At 35.3% G+C, this 19068-nt stretch overlaps 1 protein-coding gene across 1 annotated transcript in view; it reads left to right on the forward strand.

Annotated features, from left to right (window-relative positions):
• The window catches only part of psidin (phagocyte signaling impaired), a 321893-nt gene that overhangs the window by 55462 nt on the left and 247363 nt on the right, over nucleotides 1–19068 (forward strand). The window contains exons 4-5 of the mRNA XM_090399962.1: nucleotides 8776–8969; nucleotides 17615–17717. Coding sequence (XP_090256088.1) covers nucleotides 8776–8969; nucleotides 17615–17717 — 297 coding nt within the window. The remainder of the gene's footprint in view (nucleotides 1–8775; nucleotides 8970–17614; nucleotides 17718–19068) is intronic.

Genomic DNA, 19068 nt, shown 5'->3' on the forward strand with positions numbered 1-19068 from the left:
TGGAGTAGAAAAGCTGGATACATGCTGAATAGAGATTCTTAGGATCATATTTTTACTTTAAGACAAATAGTTGAGAAATCATGGGAATACAACAAGAATCTGTATCCAAGTTTTGTAGATATGGACAAGTCACGAAAATGTGTAAAGAGAAAAGCTGTTTTGAAACTCTACAATTATATGGTGTAAATGGTACATTACATCAAACAGGCTATATTTCAGGTACAAGTTATATAAAAATGAATACAACAAGAAATCAGTCCATAGAATCCTTCATAAAAATACAACCAAAAATAAAAGATTACAAGAAGGCCTTAATCATCCCATATATATATATGGGGAATATCTGAAAGAATAGACAAAACACTGCAAAAATACATTTTAAGGCCACTTTGTAATCACCAGTGAAAATAAAAAATATGCTTGGCTTTTAGGGCCATTTCTTCCCTTGCCCAATCAGTCAGGAGTGCACCAGATCCATTGCACCTGTTATCTACCCTATATCTCTGAAACAGGATGTACAATCTCAAAGCCAAAAGAAGACACAAATAACACATCGAATTCCTTCATTATGGGCAAGCAGATACTTCTGACCATTCACCTCAAATGTGCCACAGGAGTGATTGGAAAGACACTCAGTCCTTACATCTGACCAAAACTTGGTATGAATGTAAATTCAAGGAAAGCTTGTTAAAATACTTATCCATCAACTTAACATTAACAAAAAATGATAGCTTAAAAGTCCAAAGGATTTGATGACTCATCTGTAACCCACTGCTCCTCTAAATTCTTGGTTTTCTTGTTCATCTGATTGTTCCAAAACAGTCAGATGAATAAGACTTTAGAGGAGCAGTGATTCTTTCACATATATAATCAGTCACAAATAGCAAGGTTGCTTCGCCAACAACATTTAAGGTCACCTTCTACCCGATCAACAAGATCACTAATCACCTGAAACCTCCTAAACTTCCATATCTGCCACTTAAAAAACCAGGTGTTTACAAGGTCAGTTGCAGTTGTGTTTTCACTATATTGTGTATACATAGGACCAGATAGGTAGATCTGGAGAGGTATGCTGATCAGAACATTTCAAAGATGTTGAGAACAAAAGAAGGCACAAAGCATGGCTGGTAGCACATACAACAGAAACAAAACATCAAGTAACATAGCAACAAACAAAAATCCTTCACATAGATTGTTTTTTCTCAAGAGCATTCAAAGAATCAACTGAAACGATGAAATATCCTTTACAGTGCAACAAAAAAAAAAAAAAAGGAATGATTTTACATCAGGTTTCATCTTCATTTTTCAAGAATGCATTTCCATTGTTTAATCTTGTTCAAACATTTTCACTACAATTGTTAACTGTTATTACATGTTTTCTAGTCTTTTAGTTTATTCATGTAATTATTCTGATGAAGTTAAAAGAATTTTCACGAAACTGATCAAGAAAATAAAAAAAAATAGTTTCTTATTCTATGCGATTATTTTTGTGAAAAAATACAGCAAAACATTTTCTAGCATAAAAGATCCTTAGCCTCATCAATTTCTTGTAACATAATCCCACCAGTATAATATGTTGGGAAATCTCATCACACCAAAGTGAATAACTTGACACTTAGAATGTGTGAGCATAGCTAATCTGAGGTGGTATTGACAATTAACAGAAATGGAGAGGAAAAGTCAACAGCATACACTATAGTGAACATCACAGTAGTGACATTTCTTTCTTTTTTTTTATGTGGCTGTTATCTATAAAAGGTTTTTGTAAACCTGTAGTATGCAATTCATACTACAGGTTTACAATATTCATATTCAAATCAATTCAGGGTCAAATTGTGTGTGTGTGTGTGTGTGTGTGTGTGTGTGTGTGTGTGTGTGTGTGTGTGTGTGTGTGTGTGTGTGTGTGTATAATCTGCTGGTGTCTTTTATTTCTCAAAAAGTAGCAATACTGTTTTAGCTCTGTTTAACTTTTGTCAAATTGAAGGACAGTCAATCTCCACCTATAGCCAATTAGAGATAGCTGGTGTAGTTTATCAATGATCGCAAATTGCATCCAGTGAATAAAGTACAGCAAACAACTGCCACCATTTAAAAAAAAAAAAACATCAATAACTAGGGTGATGGTTATGATATTTTGAAAAATGATGTGCACTATGGGAAATGTCCCAGCCTAAGTCAAGAACCAATGCTATTATTAAGCTAATTATTAGAAATAGTAAAAGTTCAAAGCCTTCACTTGAGTGAACTGAATTTCATATCAAATGCCATCACGCTGTATATGGAGGAAGTTGTTTGAAATCATACATTGATTACAGAAGTTTGTATAATGTCGACCATACATAAACAAAGAAGAACATAGGCAATACAAGAAAGAAAATTATGGGAAGTAGAACATAATAAATTGCAGGAAATGGTGGGAAATTGTACATGGATGACAGATCACGAATTAGTGACAGGAACCAAACAAAAAGAACATGAAAAAGTACGAATGCAAACACTAATTGTCAACATACACTGCTTGGTAGAGATGTAGCACAATTTGTCACTCCATAACAATAGCACAGCTTTCCAGGCTTCCACATCCCACTGTACCTGCTCTTTGCACCTCTAAAGACTGATGTTGCATGTTGGTTCAGGTAATGTGTGTGGGGTTTGCATATTGTGATCCTACCATGAAACCCCATGTTGCAAGCCTCAGTTCTGAATGTTTTTGTGCAGATTCGTGTTCGTCGATTCCTAGAAGTCTACATTCAACGTGTCGGATGACGAATGGTGGTTTTTGCATATTATCCTTCATTAGTACCCTAAAGTGATGTTTGGTGAATGTGGTGGATCGTCCACTACAGGTGGTACTTGGAATTGTTTTCCCTGGGCTTCCATCTCAGTATGATATCACAGGTTGTTGTCCTGGTATGGCCCAGTTTGTCAACAATTTTTCAAATAGATAGGCTTGCAACATTGCATACTATCACACCTCTTTCAAACTCTGTCCATTCCCTTTTCATTTTACCCAGACACAGTTGCACTGACTTGGGAGCATCATATTCCTCCACTTTATACAGGCTACAAGATATGATTTGTTACACGGCACGATGCCCATGGGGATGCCCACTGACTTCTTCTTTCCAAGCAGTGTATAAGAAAAAAGTAGATGAGTATGATAATATAAAAATGGGAATGCATAATTATAATGTTTAAATTTCGATACATTTAAGGTTATCTATCTAGAACACAGTTTCAGCATTGTGTAAAAAATTAAATTTAAAAATAATACAAAACGAGTGATGACTTGCATCACTCTCTTTATGTAATTGGAGGAGACCAATTAAGATTTACTTCTGATATCTTTTGTCCTATTTCCTCACAATTTCCTTTGTTCTGTTTGTTGCAATTTCCTGTTCTGTTATCTGTCATCGTACATTGTCTCACTGATTCTTTAATTTTGTTTCCTGCCTTCCTTTGTGTCATGGGAATGAAATGGGAGGAATGGTGGATCAATTCTTCTCCCTCTAAATTTATTATAGCAGACCTTATGCTATAACAAAGATTTTTCTGGTTCCTAGCAGTTCACCAGGGTCCAGTGAAAAACAAGCAGATATTGTATCACTTGAATCTAGTTTAGTGTAAATATTGTTTGGTGAAAAGATTGCAGGAAAAAAACAACCTAGAGTAAGAACAAGATATAGGTGGATTAATGCAGTCAGAAGTTCTTCCCTGGAAGACAGGCATATGAGGACTGACAATGCTGGCAAGTGACATTCTTATAGCATCTGTAAACATACTCAATATTTGTAGTATGTTTATGAGGGTGGTCTGAAAAGTTTTCGGCCTGACAATGAAAAAACGAATTTATAATTTCAAAATTATTTTTATTTTTCAAGATAATCTCCCTTAAGACTAATACATTTATTCTAGCGATACTCCAATCCCATTATCCCATCCCTGTAGTGGTTTTCAGTAAGATCTGCAAAATACCCCTCTACAGCTGCGACCATCTCTTGATTTGAAGAAAAACTCTGACCAGAGAGGAAGAGTTTTAGTTTTGGAAAGAGATAAAGTCAGGGGGAGTCAGATCTGGGGAATAGGGTGAATGTTCGAACAATTCATAGTGCAGATCCCTTAATTTTTCCATTGCCAAAACACTTTTGTGGGCAGGTGCATTGTCCTGATGAAAGATGATTTTTTTTCTTCTGCAAACTGGGTTTTTTCTCATGAATTATTTAGTTTAGTCTGGTTAAAAGATCTGAATAATATTCCTCAGTTATTGTTTTACCCTTTTCAAGAAATAAGTAAAAGAAATGCCTTTAGCATTCCAAAACACCGATGCCATGACCTTTCCTGCTGAAGGAACCGACTTTGTCTTCTTTGGGGCTGAACAACTGGCATCTCCACTGTTTGGATTCTGATGTGTTATGGTGAATCCAAGTCTCATCCATAGTAATAAATCGACACACAAAATCGGTTTTATTCTTGTTAAAATGCTCCAAGCACATGAAAATTCAGAAATTTTCATGCGATTGCATTTTTGATCTGCTGTGAGCAAGAGTGGCACCCATCTTGTGCAGAGCTTTTTCATATGCAATTCTTTATGCAAAATATATCCTACATGTTCTTACGCCTATAGTCTCAGCAGTTTCATGCACTTTGATCGACGGTCATCCAATACCATATTGTGCACTTGATCAATGATTTCTAGTGTTGTTACACTTTGGCCATCCTTCACGTAGATTTATCTTCAAGGCTGGTACGGCCATGTTTAAACTCGTCAGCCCATTTCTTAATTGTCGAAAACAAACGAGAAGAGTGCCCATCATCATCAAATTCCTGACCTGTACGCTCAAGGGGTGTACAGAATATGATCGTACTACATGAAAAATTTACATCATTACCAACTTCCTATCTACAATTTTCCCTCAAATCAGTCTGTTACTTGTCAAGACTCCAACATTAACAGATCTTATATTTCTATCGTCTAAGGCACTTTGTACCGTATCAATCCACCTATATCTTGGTCTTCCTCTGGTTCGTTTTGCTGCCAACCTGGCAGAGAATACTTGTTTTGCTAATCTTTCCTTGTCCATTCTGTTTAATTGACCATACCACCTAAGATTAGCTCTGCCAACACATTCCTGGATGCTGACAATGTCAAGTTCTTTCCTAATATCCTCGTTTTTAATATGATATTGCCATTGATGCCATCTGTTCATGCCTCTAATCTTTCTCAGGACTCTCATATCTGCGGTGTCTAGTCTTTGGTCAAGTGTTTTACTTCTGACCCAGCTCTCAGATCCATAACTTAAAACTGGTTTGAACACTGTCTTGTATACAGCTAATTTAGTGTTCCTACTAATTTATCTCTTATTCCATATGAATTTATTCAATTGACTTCCTACCATACCAGCTTTGCCGATTCTGTTGTCTATTTCCATATTTAACTTACCATCTTCACTAAAAATCTTGCCTAAGTAGCTGAAATGTTTTACTCGTTCCACAGGTTCTCCATTCACAATGCAGTTGACGTTTTCAACGATTCTGCCTATTTTCATTGTCTTCGTCTTTTTAATGCTGACCTTCATACCATATCTATTACAACAGTAATTCAATTTAGTCAGGGAATCTTGCAAACTTGTAGCGGATTTATTTAGAAGTATAACATTGTCCGCATAAAGCAAAGAGCTGACATTAACATCTCCAATTTTGATATCATGTTTAATACCACTTTCCTTCATAATGTGATCCATATAGATAATGAATAACAGAGGGGATAATGTATAGCCTTCTCTCACACCAGATTTAACATTAAATCATCTTCCTGTACTTCCTTCAATTCTAACTGCTGACTTACAGCTCAAATAAAGACTAAGTATTGCGTGATATAATGCCCCATTGACACCATATAATTGTAGCATATTGAATAGCTTCTCTCTTGGCACCTTTTCATATGCCTTTTCCAGATCGACAAAACTTGTACGATCTTTGTTATATTCTCATGCTTTCTCAACTGCTTGTCGTAAAGTGAAGATCTGATCCTGACAGCCTCTATTTGGCCTGAATCCAGCTTGTTCTTCACCAAGCTTTTCTTCCACAAGTCTTCTCAACCGTTTCTCAAGTATATCTTGCTAGGAACACTCATTAGGGAAATACTTCTGTAATTCTCACATTCAGTTTATTTCCCTTTTTATATATGGGTACTATGAGAGCTCTACTCCAATCATTGGGAATTTGTCCCTCTTTCCAGGGACAGAGGTTTTCCTGACTGTATGTCTATTGAGTGTTTTTTACCACTGTGCTCTCACTGCTTGTTTCATTTAGCAATTTTTCGAAGTAATTACTCCATACTTCAAGGATATCTTTTTCTGCCATTTTCATGTCACCTTCATCATCATCTCTAATTCCTTTTACAGCACTCTTTCCTCCATTTCTAAGCTTCTTCAACAACCTCGAGAATATCTTGCCACCTACTTGATATTTATTTTCTGTGTTCTTGCCAAAGTCCTCCCATGACTTTTGTTTAGCTAGTTTTACACAGTGTTTAGCTTTCTTACATTTGTCTCTGTATTCTCTAAGAGCACAATCTGACTTATTTGCCAGGAACTTTTGATATGCTTTCTTATTTTCCTTCACTGCCTCTAACTTCCTGTGTCCTCCATGGAGTTCTGATTTTTCTATCCTTGCAGACAACTTCACCACATTCCTCTGGCTGAATCAATCAGGATTTTCTTCAAGGCTTGCCACTGAATCTCCAAGATTTGGTTCCTGTTCTCAAACTCTTTAATTTTTTTTTCAATAATCTTTGTGTATTTTAGCCTACAGTTCACATCTGAGAGCTGCTTAACTTTTATTCGCTTTAAAACTTTTTTACATGTTATTCTTTTCAATATGAAATTCAATTTTATCCTGCTCAAGACTTATTAGTGATCGCTTCCAATTTCAAATCCTCTGTACACTCTGGTGTCCTGCACCAGGGAGAAAACATCACTATCAACAATAACATAGTCAGTGAGACTTTCCTTATTCCTTGCCTCTTTTCTCCATGTGAATTTGTGCACATTTTTATGTTGGAACATGGTGTTAGTAATAACCAGTCTATGTCCTTAGCAGAAATCCAACAAGTATTTGCCATTATTATTAGCTTGGCTCTTTTCTTCAAATTTTTCCAAAATATTTTTGTATGTCTGACAATCATTTCCTACTCTGCTATTTAGATCCCCAACAAGGACCAACTTTTCCTTTTTCATGTGTCCTTTGCATTTTCTAAAGCATCAAAAAATTCCTCCACTTCTACCTTAGTAGAACCTTCTGTAGGACCATAGGCACAAATAAGTCTCATTGTCCAATTCCTCATTCTGATATTTGCCCACATTACTCTACTTGAGACTGACTGCCATTCAAGAAGATTAGCCTCATATTTTTGTTGAATACTATGGCTACTCCTTCTTTTCCTTGGTTGTCATTTCCTGAATATAACATTTTGTATTTATTCCTCAGAAAGATCTCGCTAGTTTTTGTCTTTTTTGTTTCAGTCACCCCTATTATGTCGATCTGGTGCTTATCTAATTCTTTAGCTAGCTCCATTTCTTTGCCATTCAGGCTTCTTAGGTTGATAGTACCGATCTTTGGTGATGTTGAGTTGGGGTGTGCTTTCAGATTTGTTCGATAGCTGACTTTTCGATGTTCTCCCTGGTTTAAGCCAATAAGAATACAATTTGGTCGGCGAAATCCCAAATTGCCAGCCCATCCTCGTTCGTTCAGTATCTAGGTAGATACCCATCAGGGTGTACTACGAGGTCAGAAGCCCTGTTCGGTTCTCTGCATTCCTTTAAAAGCTATGTGGAGGTCTCCTCTCAGTTATACAGCTTTGACCCTTAAGCACCCCAGTGCCCATAAACTTTTATAAACTTCGAATGAATTTCTTTTGGCATTAAACCTTCTTTTACAAAGAATTTTATAACTGCATGATATTCAATTTTATCCATTTCAAGGGATACAGACAAAACACTTTTGCTTCAGACAGCTGTATAAAACAAACTACTTGATAGAATGACTTTTAATTTCACATGGATGCTTATAACAGATGTACAAACTTAGAAAAAAGAAATCTTGCCAATAGTGTTTCCATCTGTGGCCGAGGTCGAGAACTTTTCAGACCACCCTCATATGCAAAGACAAATTTGAAGTTCAGGTAATCCCAAGAAGAGAAGTGGCATTTTATCTAAATATTTGGGTGCTGTCAAAAGTAGGACTAGAAGAAAAAGGATTTTGTTTTACCAGCTTTGAATTTAAGTGTTACTTCAAAAAAAGGAAATGACAATGTTAAATTTGAGGTCTTTAATTTTAATATTTGGCTGTGTTGGATTCCTAGCCACATTGAAATGAGGGAAATAAGACTGTAGCTGCTAAATAAGCTGATAATTTTTCTACATATGTTTTTCAGTCCCATATACAGACTGCAGATGGGCAAATTGCATGAAGTTTTTAACTTTTAAAAAGAATAAATTTATACAAACACATTTGATTATATATTCTATTTATATGTAAATACTGGGTTGCTTAAATTTAATTTTTTAAAATTTGCTTTTTTGTACGTAACATGATTTTTACTAATTTATCTTTTTATTACTGTTTGTTATTACCTTGACTAAGACTGTAACTTTTGGCTTGGTGCAGTATGACCTATGCTGTCCTTGTTTTCTTTTTGTTCTTCAAATATGCTGTCATATCTAATTCTTTTTGCATGTTTTTTGTACACATAATAACAGTTACACTTTTGTTTAGCTGAATGGCTAGCAGATGCTTATGAGACAGCTGTAAAGAAAGATCCACAGAATGAAGAGCTCCTTTCACATCTTTTCATGGCATATGTTCGCCTTGGAGAATATAAGAAACAGCAACAAACTGCCATGATGCTTTATAAGCTAAAACCAAAAAATCCATATTATTTTTGGGCAGTAATGAGTATTGTGATGCAGGTAAGAATTTAAGTCTATAAATTTGCAAAAATAAAAATGTATTTTGTACTTGAAAAAAGAAATACATATCAAAGTGTAAATATGTAATAATAATAATAATAATGACCAGCTGAAAGTATTGATTAAATTCTGAAAACAACAGTAGGTATGTATAACATTAACATGTTATAATGCTTAAAACTTAATGTTTGCTCTCTTCAGTAAATTATAGAAATGGTATAAAAAAGGTCGAAACCGGTCTGGGTAGTGACCTTCTCTCATAGTGTAGAACAGTAATACATCTCCTAGGAGCTGTGTTTTACATTATGGGAAAGTACTAAGGACAGTGATCAGAGCTTACTCCACCTTTACTATAAGTCTCTGTAGCATTGCACTACCAGGTGTTGGCTTATGTTTGGACTCGCTAAACTTTATTTATAGTTTTCTATATTCGGCATGAAACTCTTAGATTAGATTTCCTATCTTTGAGTTTCTTATTCAGCTAAGAAATAATGTGGTATTCAATATCCACTTAATTTTGAATAGAAATGGTATGTCATGAGTTTAGACAACTATTGTTCAGATAGGATACTCACAAAAACATTGACAGTAGTAGTGTTAATGGTATTTTTTTTAAAAAAAATAATAATTAGAAATTAAACTATTGAGAACTCAAGAAAGTAATCTCTCATAAATTGGGAAAATTTTAAACCATCTGTAAGATCTGAATTTAGCCCTTGCAGTGTTTATTGAACAGCACCAAGTAGGAATCTTAAGAAGTATTTCCTTCTTGTTCTATCTTTTTTTTAATGATGATCCACACATGAGTGTTTGGCCACCCTGTAGTACATGGTTGCTAAAAAGGAACTTGGTCATATTTGATTTGAGGAACTGTGGATTTTGTGTGTTCGAGGGAAACACATAGGATGGAAAACTGTTCTAGACGACAGCAGCAGTAGAAGGGCTGTTGAACCTATTTCATGGAGGATGGAATTGTTGATGCCAGTTCAAAGGAACAGTGGTCACGAAGTATTTTTAAAAGATGCAAGTGATGAAAACCTTATGCTTGTGTGAAAATGGATGAATTGGTGAGAGATGTTATTAATAACCTAATTGATGTTTTCTGTACTAAGTCAAATATTCATGAGCTCTTAGGGGTACTACCCTGAGTGCAAGAACATCATCATCATCATCAAATTCCTGCCATGTACCCTCAAGGGGTGTACAGGATGTGATAGTACTACATGAAAAAAATTATATCATTATTAATTTCCTATCTACAATTTTCCTCCAAATCAGTCTGTTACTTGTCAAGACTCCAACATTATCAGATCTTATATTTCTATCGTCTAAAGCACTTTGTACCATATCAATCCACCTATATCTTGGTCTTCCTCTGGTTTGTTTTGCTGCCAACCTGGCAGAGAACACTTGTTTTGCTAATCTTTCCTTGTCCATTCTGTTTAATTGACCATACCACCTAAGATTAGCTCTGCCAACGCATTCCTGGATGCTGACAATGTCAAGTTCTTTCCTAATATCCTCGTTTTTAATGTGATATTGCCATTGATGCCATCTGTTCATGCCTATAATCTTTCTCAGGACTCTCATATCTGTGGTCTCTAGTCTTTGGTCAAGTGTTTTACTTCTGACCCAGCTCTCAGATCCATAAGTTAAAACTGGTTTGAACACTGTCTTGTATACAGCTAATTTAGTGTTCCGACTAATTTCTCTCTTATTCCATACGAATTTATTCAATTGACTTCCCACCATACCAGCTTTGCTGATTCTGTTGTCTATTTCTATATTTAATTTACCATCTTCAGTAAAAATCGTGCCTAAATAGCTGAAATGTTTTACTTGTTCCACAGGTTCTCCATTCATAACACAGTTAACATTTTCAATGATTCTGCCTATTTTCATTATCTTTGTCTTTTTATTGCTGACATTCATACCATATTTCTTACAACAGCTATTCAATTTAGTCAGAGAATCTTGCAGACTTGTAGCAGATTTATTTAGAAGTATAACATCATCCGCATAAAGCAAAGAGCTGACATTAACATCTCCAATTTTGATATCATGTTTAATACCACTTTCCTTCATAATGTGATCCATATAGATAATGAATAACAGACCTTGTCATATGCCTTTTCCAGATCGACAAAACTTAAATACAGATCTTTGTTATATTCCCATGCTTTCTCGACTATTTGTCATAAAGTGAAGATCAGAACCTGACAGCCTCTATTTGGCCTGAATCCAGCTTGTTTTTCACCAAGCTTTTCTTCCACAATTCTTCTCATCCGTTTCTCAAGTATACTTGCATAGATCTTGCCAGGAACACTCTGTAATTCTCACATGCAGTTTTGTTTCCCTTTTTATATATGGGTACTATGAGAGCTCTACTCCAATCATTGGGAATTCTTCCCTCTGTCCAGCCTTTCTGAACTATGCAGTGCAGCCATTGTAAGACTTTTATACCACCATACTTCAGCATTTCTGGTCGAATATCATCTACTCCTGCTGCCTTTCCACATTTCAAGCCTTTGATGGCTTTTTCTACGTGTAGTATGGATATGTATTCCTGACTGCATGCCTGGTCAGTGTTTTTTACCACTGTGCTGTCATCACTGCTTGTTTCATTTAGCAGTTTTTCAAAGTAATTAATCCATACTTCAAGGATATCTTTTTCTCCCATTTTCATGTCACCTTTATCATCTCTAATTCCTTTTACAGCCCTCCTCTTTCCTCCATTCTTAAGCTTTTTCAACAACCTCCAGAATATTTTGCCACCTTCTTGATATTTATTTTCTATGTTCTTGCCAAAGTCCTCCCATGACTTTTGTTTAGCTAGTTTTACACAGTGTTTAGCATTCTTGCATTTGTCTCTATATTCTCTAAGAGCACAAGCTGACTTATTTGCCAGGATCTTTTGGTATGCTTTCTTCTTTTCCTTCACTGCCTCTTTAACTTCCTGTGTCCACCAGGGAGTTCTGATTTTTTTATCCTTGCAGATAACCTCACCACATGCCTCTCTGGCAGAATCAATCAATGTTTTCTTCTGAGTTTGACACTGAATCTCCAAGGTTTGATTCCTGTTCTCAAACTCTTTCATTTTTTCTTCAATAATCTTTGTGTATTTTAGCCTACAGTTCACATCTGAGAGCTGCTCAACTTTTATTCGCTTTACAACTTTCTTACATGTTATTCTTTTCAATATGAAATTCAATTTTATCCTGCTCAAGACTAAATAGTGATCACTTTCAGTGTCAAATCCTCTGTACACTCTGGTGTCCTGCACCAGGGAGAAAACATCACTATCAACAATAACATTGTCATTGAGACTTTTCTTATTCCTAGCCTCTTCTCTCCATGTGAATTTGTGCACATTTTTATGTTGGAACATGGTGTTAGTAATAACCAGTCCATGTCCTGAGCAGAAATCCAACAGATATTTGCCATTATTATTAGCTTTGCTCTTTTCTCCAAATTTTCCCAAAATATTTTTGTATGTCTCACAATCATTTCCTACTCTGCTATTTAGATCCCCAACAAGGACCAACTTTTCCTTTTTCATTGTGTCAGTTGCTTTTTCTTAAGCCTCAAAAAATTCCTCCACTTCTACCTTAGTAGAACCTTCTGTGGGACCATAGGCACAAATAAGTCTCATTGTATAGTTCCCTATTCTCATATTTGTCCACATTACTCTACTTGAGACTGACTGCCATTCAAGAAGATTAGCCTCGTATTTTGTGTTGAATACTATGGCTACTCCTTCTTTTCCTTGATTGTCATTGCCTGAATATAACATTTTGTATTTATTGCTCAGAAAGATCTCACCAGTTTTGGTCTTTTTTGTCACCCCTATTATGTCGATCTGGTACTTATCTAATTCCTCAGCTAGCTCCATTTCTTTGCCATTCAGGCTTCTTACGTTGATAGTACCGATCTTTAACTCTGGTGATGTTGAGTTGGGGTTTATTTTCAGATTTGTTTCAGTAGCTGACTTTTCGCTGTTCGCCCTGGTTCCCTGGCGAAAACAACGGGGGCCTTGTTTAACCGGGCGACGCCCCAGCCGGCATGAAATTTTGTCATGTTGTACCATCATTCTATATTTTAGTTTAACCAATAAGAATACAATTTGGTCGGCTAAATCCCAAATTGCCAGCTCATCCTCGTCCGTTCAGTATCCAAGTAGATACCCAACAGGGTGCACCACGAGAAGGTGAGGATTGGGCATTAGTTCAGAAGCCCTGGTCGGTTCTCTGCATTCCTTTAAAGGCTATGTGGTGGTCTCCTCTCAGTTATACAGCTTTGACCCTTAAGCACCCCTGAGTGCAAGAACAGTATTCGATAATAGACATGCTTAGGTGTCAAATGTTATAACTTATTTTAACAGTACTAACAACAGCAAATTAACAATTTAAAAGAAAAAGATGTTAATTAACTGGTTATATTTTGCTGGATTTCAAACCAGTATCTTCAGAGCACAAAGCAGCATGTTGTAGTTTTCATGTGACAATGAGTAAGTGAAACAATTAAAATTATAATGGACAAAAGATCTAAAGTCCTAATTTGGCATCCTCTATTGTTGTAAAAAAAGTACTAGTATTATAGCTATGTAAGAATTGATCTTAATCTAATACTCTACCAAATTAATGGCAAATTCTTCTTCTTTTCAACCATTTTCTATCCACTGCTAGATGAAGGCCTCCTCCAGTTCTTCCACCTTTCTCTGTTCTTGGTGGCAATGGTTGACCAATTTTCCCCAACAAAATTTAATCACTCCACCTTTTTTAGGACATCCTCGGTCTCGTTTCCCTTCTTTAGGAATCCAGTTCGTTAGTATGGTGGTCCATCACTCATCTTCTCTTCTGGATAGATGTCTGGCCCATTTCCATTTTAGTCGCTTGTGGTGAAGAATGATATCAGTGATGCGAGTCAAGCTTCTTATCCAGGTGTTTCACTTATCTTTTAATGTGATGCCTAGCATCAACCTCTCCATTTTTCTTTGAGTTGTTAATTTATTTGCCAGTGTTTTTGTTTGCAACCAAGTTTCACATCCATATGAGATGACTGGAAGTATACGCTGGTTTAATGTCTTCCTTTCTAAACAGAGTGGGACATCATTGTTTTGAAAAATGCTTTTCAATTTTCTGAATGCACTCCAGGCAAGTTGAACTCTCCTATTTATTTCCTTTTGGAGTCTACAGTTTAGATCAATGAGATGACGTAAGTATGTATATGAAGAGATTCTTTCCAAGAAATTGTTTTCTATTATTATGTTTTTTGGTTACTTACTCATTGCCACATGTAAACTATAATATGCTGGTTTGAAATCCAGCAAAATTAGCTAGTTAATAAGCATCTTTTTTTTTTTTTTTATAAAATAGTTTGTTTGGTGTTGTTAATACTGTTAAAATAAGTTATGAACATTATTTCATGTTTATATAGATTTGTGATTTTGAGGTTATAAACTGTTTGGAGATAAAATAAGACCTTTAGCTGAAAAGAAAATGTAATTTTTTGGATGCCATAATAGCTGTAATCTATTTATGCCAAGAAAGATTTAATGTTTAGAGTAATCTCAAGAAGAGAGATTGAGATCATATTATCTAGGGCATTGGTTCTTAACCTTTTCCAAGTCACGGAACATTTTTGATTATACGAAAAATTTGGGGGACACCAAAAGCATTAGGTCATAAAACTAACAATAAACATATGCATGGATTTGCCTTTTATAAAAATGGAACTTATTTTAATGCGATACTTGAACTTGTCGGCTTTTGCAGATTTCAGCAATATCAGGTTTAATATGTGATATAGCTACTCTCATCTCTTTGTCTATATTAGTAAGTCTTTCACACTTTTGTTTCTTATTTGGGTTAGTATTGAGAAACTGAGTTCACACAAATATGATGTCGAAAACTGTAACAAAATTTTTAGTGCTCTTGTGGAGAGAGCTGGGTATTCGGCTTGAACAAAAATCCAAAATTCTTCAAGAATTATTTTAGAGAATTTTATTTTTAGAGTACGACCCATTGACAAAGTAACTAATTGTTCTTCTTGTAACGAAAATTCACAACTGGATGTATTAACTGTGCCCAATGGATTTCGTATCCAGTCATAATTGTGTTTAAGGAAGGAAAATAACTTGAAATCTTTTCTTCCAATATTGTTAATTGTTCTGTTATAACGGAAATAATTCCCTGGACATTTTTATTCAGAGTAGCCATTACACTCAGAACCATGTCATGCGAGATCTTTCATTGGCGGAACACTTGTAACCAGTTCACAGAACACAAGTGTTCCAAGGAACACCGGTTGAGAACCGCTGGTCTAGGGAGTTGCATTTTGTCAAAAACAATGCTGGAAGAAAACAGTTTTTCTTGTGGGAATAAGACAGAATTGCATTTTACTAGCTGAAATTAACAAGATTATCTGACCTCCACTGAAGGATAGTAGAGGTCGATGTTCAGGATTTGTGGTGATTTGTGTACATTTGTCAAATGAGAAAGAGGAGTAGTGTGTTCTCATTACCATACATAGTTTTTTTAATTATATAGATTTTGATATATAGAAGAGAACTGGTCAAAGAACAGAACCTTGCAGAATCCCAGCATTAATTACATAATTATAGGATAAGGAACCATCCATCATCATGTGTAGTAGCTGGTAACCTAATTGCAAAAGTCAGGGAAACAGACCAAATGATGGAAGTTTGTAGACTTTTATGTCAGTCCCAGTCAAATGCCTATTGACAGTTTTCATACAGATTAATCTGTTATTTGTCAGGACTCCAATATTGTCAGATCTTATATTTCAGTCTTCTAAGGCACCTCTTACTGTATCAATCCACCTAGATCTCACTCTTTCCTGTAAAAAAAAAAAAAAAAGGTTTTGCTAACTTCTCCTTTCCCATTCTGTTTAAGTGACCATGTCTCTGTTCTCCAGTTATGAAGTGTTTTGTTTCTAACCTAGTTTTCATGAGTTAAAATTGGTTGAACATTGTTTGTATATAGCTAATTTAGTGTTTTGACTAATTTTTCTCTTACTGTATATAAATTTATTTAGCTTGTTCTCCCACCGAACCAGTTTTGCTTATTCCATTGTCTATTTCCACATTCACAAGAAACTGTGCTTAAATAGCTGAAATGTTTTACTTATTCTATAGGTTCGTTCAGGATACAGTTGATGTTTCTGAATGTTTTCATTGTCTTTTTAGTACTTGATTTTCATACCAAATTTATTACAGCAGTTATGCAGTATATTCAGGGAATCTTGCTTAAACATACTCATGTTTGTAAGTAAGAAATATAAAACATATAATAATAAATGAAAATAGAATCTTTCAGATTCCATAAAATTGTTTATGTTGGTGTTGTTCTTTGTAGCTGGTTTCTACCAACATATCAGTAGCAGCATTCCAGAAATTAGATCCCAGTGTATACACTTTTTGTTTTGCTTTCTTTCCTTTCCTTTTATATACATATATCAGTTTCGGACAAATTTTTCTAACAGATTTCAGAAATGTGGTAGCAAACATTTCTAACAAAATGGCGTAAGCACAGAAATGTATTAATGGCCTTGTTGTTGAAGACTAAAGATCTCTGAGGAGATTAATTAACAGAAAGAATGATTGCATTTTCTTTCATTTTTAATAAGAAATATGACGGTTTGATTCATTGAGTAGAAAAGCATATCATTCTCTGTTGGAAACTGCATGTATAAAAAAAATTACACAACTTGGTGTTAGGCATAATCCTTTCATTCACAGTTTGATAGTGATAAATAAAACATTTAATGCTATTAAAGAAAAATCAAATGGAAATGAAAACTTAAAACTGGTTTTATTTTACCAAGGGTAGGATTTAAAACATGTAATAGAATGTTCCAATGTCTTCTCATAGTGTGTGATTTCACTGTTTGTTAACTTAATCCTGGCTATTATTTTTTAATGCTGCATGGCATTGGGTATTTCCTCTGAAGGGAGTTTACTGTGCATTATGAGAGCTAATGGACAACTTGATGTGCAGTCTCTCACTCTCTATACACAATTAACTTAGTTTTGAAAATAACTCATGTACAAGGTTTTGTTTGTTTACCAGGATAAAATGTCAAAACAGTAATATAATTTTTGCTGAAATAACTTATATGCACTTGTATTTGCATTGTGGTGACAGTAGACTTGTGAATTAGTCAGGTTTTGATTTTAAGTTATTGTGTGCTTTTTTTTTTTTGGCTTTAAATATATTTCTTTCCAAAGTTGGGCATCTTCTTCTTCTTCTGCAGCTTTTCCTACTTAAGTAGGGTCGCTGTTTGTGGGGAGTCTCCTCCACAACCTCCTGTCTTGGGCTGTAGCCACATCCAAGTTCTTCATCCTCAAGTCCTCCTCCACCATCTCCCTTCATCTCTTCTTTGGCTGCCCGTGCTTCCTCCTCCCCTGCACATCCATCTGCATGACCTTTCTTTCCACGTACTCTTCCTCCCTCCTCATCATATGATCAAACCATCTCAACCTTGCTTACTGTATCTTAGCTCCTAAGTTCGTCTTAAAAAAACAAATAATTGTCATTGTTTCAACTCAAGCACAGAAATACAGATTAATATTCCTCTTGATTTTCTTAGGTGTTAAATGTAGTATTCTCTTTTTCTCCCCATAGGCTAGTACTGGGGATGAAAAATTATCCAAAACTATGCTTCTACCCTTAGCTGAAAGAATGACAGACAAGTTTGTTAAGGAAAATAAAATTGAAGCAGAAGCAGGTATGTATATTATTGCTTAATTCTTCACTGAACTTTTTATATATAAAAATCAAGTGTGGCAAAATCTCTAATGGTTTGTTATTTATTTTTTTTTAAAAAAACATCTTTGGAATTTTAAAGGTTGATAGGAATACTGTTGCAAATTTACATTCTGTGTAGATTTAATTTGATCGGCACCATCTGTGGTATACTTGAGATAGCAGTCATGCTTCTGCCATATGCATCTCTGTTGAAATTTGTATATTTTTTTAGTACCAAGCATACCCTTGACAAAGTATGTTTTCTTACCATTAGATAGCGTTGCATATTCTAGCTGCTGAGCCATACCAATTACATTGTTTTGAAATGGAGAAATTCTACCTTTCAAAAAAGGTCTTGGAATAATGTTGATGCATATAAGTAACGTATGACTTAAAAATTTCAAGTAGCTGTTGCATTTAGAAATGGACAGTAAATAACAAGGACTGCCTGTTAAGTCTTGGTATTTTCTTTTCATATCTTAAGATAGTGAATCAGACATCTAATGAAGAATCAGAAGTAGATTTTGATAAGTTCATCATCATAAGGAGTTCAGCATATTTGAAATAGACCATGAACCAAAATACAAGGTCAAGGAGAGAAGTATGGTTATCGAAAAGAAAACCATAGATAACTAAATATGAGAAGAATTAGAACCAGTAACCAAATATCATATTTGTAGATTTAGGGACTCAAAAACACACGTGTTGAACAGATTATTTTATTAATTACAAATAAAATAAAACTTGACGTTTCGACCTCTATATCGAGGTCATCATCGGAAGAATACAACTGTATACAGAACCAAGCTACATGCTCATGCTTTCTATATCAGTAAACTAAATCTACGTAGTTAATAAATTCCACCATCCTGTGAGACCGAACGACATACATTGAAAAAATGAACCAGTTAATATCGGACCATAACACCTACCAAAAGGTTAACTACAACCCCACAAAACATAACAATCAATGACACGATCTTGCTACTACAGAACATATTTCCACATGACATCACGGCCCTTTTTGCCCCACGTACTCCGCTCCGGATATTTCGTATGGCAAAACAATTTTTACCTTCAAAAAGAAGGTACAGCCATGGGCTCACCACTTTCTCCCCAATAGCTAACTTTTATATGGAAGACTTTGAGCAACGTGCTCTAGAGACAGCATGTCTAAAGCCCAAAATTTGGCTCAGATACGTCGACGATATTTTCGCCATTTGGCCCCACGGCCGCGAAGCTCTAAACACATTCCTTAGCCACCTAAACAAACAACACAAACGTATCCAATTCACCATTGAAATGGAAAAAAACGACTCTCTTCCTTTCCT

The sequence above is a fragment of the Typopeltis vanoorti genome, chromosome 11 (assembly GCF_054136105.1).
Source record: "Typopeltis vanoorti isolate ZY-2024b chromosome 11, IOZ_Tvanoo_1.0, whole genome shotgun sequence".
NCBI classification, from domain to species: Eukaryota; Metazoa; Arthropoda; class Arachnida; order Uropygi; family Thelyphonidae; genus Typopeltis; species Typopeltis vanoorti.